We start from the raw sequence: 2,512 nt of genomic DNA on the forward strand, positions 1-2,512 counted from the left end.
CTAGGCCCTGTTCTTTCTTTGGAAAATGTGGATGATCCATCTTCTTATCTGTTTGGTCTTCATACTATAGACAATGGGGTTTAGCACAGGCGGGAGTAGCAGGTAGATATTGGCCATGAGTGTGTACACTACTGGCGATAAATGCTTCCCAAATCTGTGGATCATGGAGGCACCAATAAAAGGGACATAGAAGAGGAGAATAGCACAAACATGAGAGAGGCAGGTGTTGAGGGCTTTGAGCTTTTCAGCATTGGAGGCAATGCCCAGCACAGTCTTCAGGATGAGTAGGTAAGACAAGAGAATGATGAGGGCATCAAGCCCCAGTCTGAGGATGACTACAATGAGGCCATACAGGCTATTGACGCGAGTGCTGGCACAGGCTAGCCTCATTATGTCTTGGTGAAGACAGTATGAATGAGACAAGACATTGGAACAGCAGAAGGGTAACCGCTTTATAAGGAAGGGCACAGGGAAGACCACACAGATTGCCCGGGTGAAGGCAGCTATTCCAATCTTTCCAATAACGCCATGGGTGAGGATGGAAGCATAGTGTAGTGGGTCTCGGATGGCCACAAATCTGTCAAAGGCCATGGACACTAGGACTCCTGATTCTGCTATTCCAAATACATGGATGAAGAACATCTGTGTGATGCATGTGTCAAAGGTAATCTCAGGGGCATTGAACCAGAAGATGCTGAGCATGGAGGGCAAGGTGGACATGGAGAGACTCACATCAGTGATGGCCAAGATAGAGAGGAAGTAGTACATAGGCTCATGGAGGCTCTGATCCACCTTGATGACAGCTAGGATGGTACCATTTCCCAGGACTGTTAATGCATAAAGAAATCCCAGAGGAAAAGCCATCCATGGATTCTTGTCTGGCATCTCTGGGATACCTGTCAGAATGAAACTGTGGTGGTTGGCATGTGATGAGTTCAAGTTCATCATGGTATTCTCACCATTTGGTGAAGCTGGACTCTCCCACTTAGCTCACAGCTCCTAAATTGAAAATATATTCCCATATAAACAGGTAAATGGCTTTATGAATGTATAAATAGAATGGCAGAGGGAAGAATAATACTAAACACTAGCATCTAAATTTTTTTTTCTTTTGCTCCTAGAAAGTCACACGTGATGACCTCCCTTCTCTTTGATTTAATTTTTTTATCTGAAAAATGGAGATAAGACTAAATATTAAGTGTTTAGATAGTAGAGAATTAGACTCCTCTTTTGGTTGCTCTCAAAGTTTGGTAGAAAAGAAGCAGCCAGAAACAAAGACTTAATAACAGAGTATTTTGCTAAATAAATTTTAAAAAACCCACCAAATTCACACTACCATTGGCACTCACATACCCACACGCAATCCCATGGCCATCACAAACCCACATCCACACATATCCATGTGTGTGTGTTAGTGTATGTAAAGACAGAAATATATCAATCACCTGCGTAGGCATCTATTACACTGTATCTGTAATGAACTGCATGTGCAAAATAGACACATTAGTGGAAAATTTGCTCATATTATCATTTAATCCTCAAAAATTTCAACAATTTATAATTTCCATAACCTCATTTTAAAGTAGCAAGGAGCAGAGAATAAAGGTTATTGGCTCAAGAGAATAGCCACAGATAGGGCTTTTTGTTAGTCTCCTAACACGTCAGAAATTTTGGAGCCATATTTAAAAATGCTTCCTTCATCAGATCAACGCTTGACCAATTTCCAAACTTATCTCTAAAACATGAAAAAAAGTTATCTCCTTTCTTCCTCTTCCTTGAGCCAATAAATCATGTACTCTATTTCTTCCCAGCTCTCTAATTGATCTTACTGCATCCACTAGTGCCCCATTCCAACACATTCTTCATTCTGCAGTCAGAATAGACTTTTTTCCAAAAAAATAGCAAATCAATTTATTCATCAGAAGCAAAATGACTTTAAGGGATCCCATGGTACTTAAAACAAAGTTCAAAATTCTTAGCCTGCAAGGAACAGGAAGATCCATCCCCTCCCTCTTCAGCACCAATTCATGTCATTTACTCTTACCTTTGGTCTATTTAATCCAGCCAAATTTGTAGTCTTTAAGTTCCTGGATCTCACTGAAATATTTCCTCATATAAAGTTTCTACATTTGTTCTTTCCAGTTATTTAGGCTTTTCCTCACCCCCTGTAAAGTCCCTCTTTGCCTAACCAAAACCTGTATCCACCCTTCCCAAGTAAGCCTTTTTCAAATATCCAGGTAGCTTAAGACTCTTTGGTATGCTGTCCTCACATTTCTGGTCTTTTCCTTTTTAAAAGTCAGTACAGTTAGTTACACATTGCATAAGTATTTTTAAATGTCTATCTCTCCTACCTGACATTAAACTCCCTGACATAAAGGAATATTTTCTTGTTCATCACCTCCTTGAATACATGCAAAGCATATCTTAACTTTTCCATATGAATTGAATGAAGAAACGAAACAATGAATGAATGGCTATGGAGATTGAATGTTAACCTTCTCTCAAGCAGTCA

General features: G+C 39.8%; 1 protein-coding gene across 1 annotated transcript; it reads right to left on the reverse strand.

The window, feature by feature from the left end:
- On the reverse strand, window positions 1-999 carry LOC123641756 (olfactory receptor 51H1-like). The gene has a single exon (XM_045556687.1). It carries the CDS (start codon window positions 946-948, stop codon window positions 1-3), a length of 948 nt encoding a protein of 315 aa, XP_045412643.1. The 5' UTR covers window positions 949-999.
- Window positions 1,000-2,512: the final 1,513 nt, after the last annotated feature.

This window comes from Lemur catta, chromosome 7, assembly GCF_020740605.2.
Source record: "Lemur catta isolate mLemCat1 chromosome 7, mLemCat1.pri, whole genome shotgun sequence".
In the NCBI taxonomy this organism is placed as follows: domain Eukaryota; kingdom Metazoa; phylum Chordata; class Mammalia; order Primates; family Lemuridae; genus Lemur; species Lemur catta.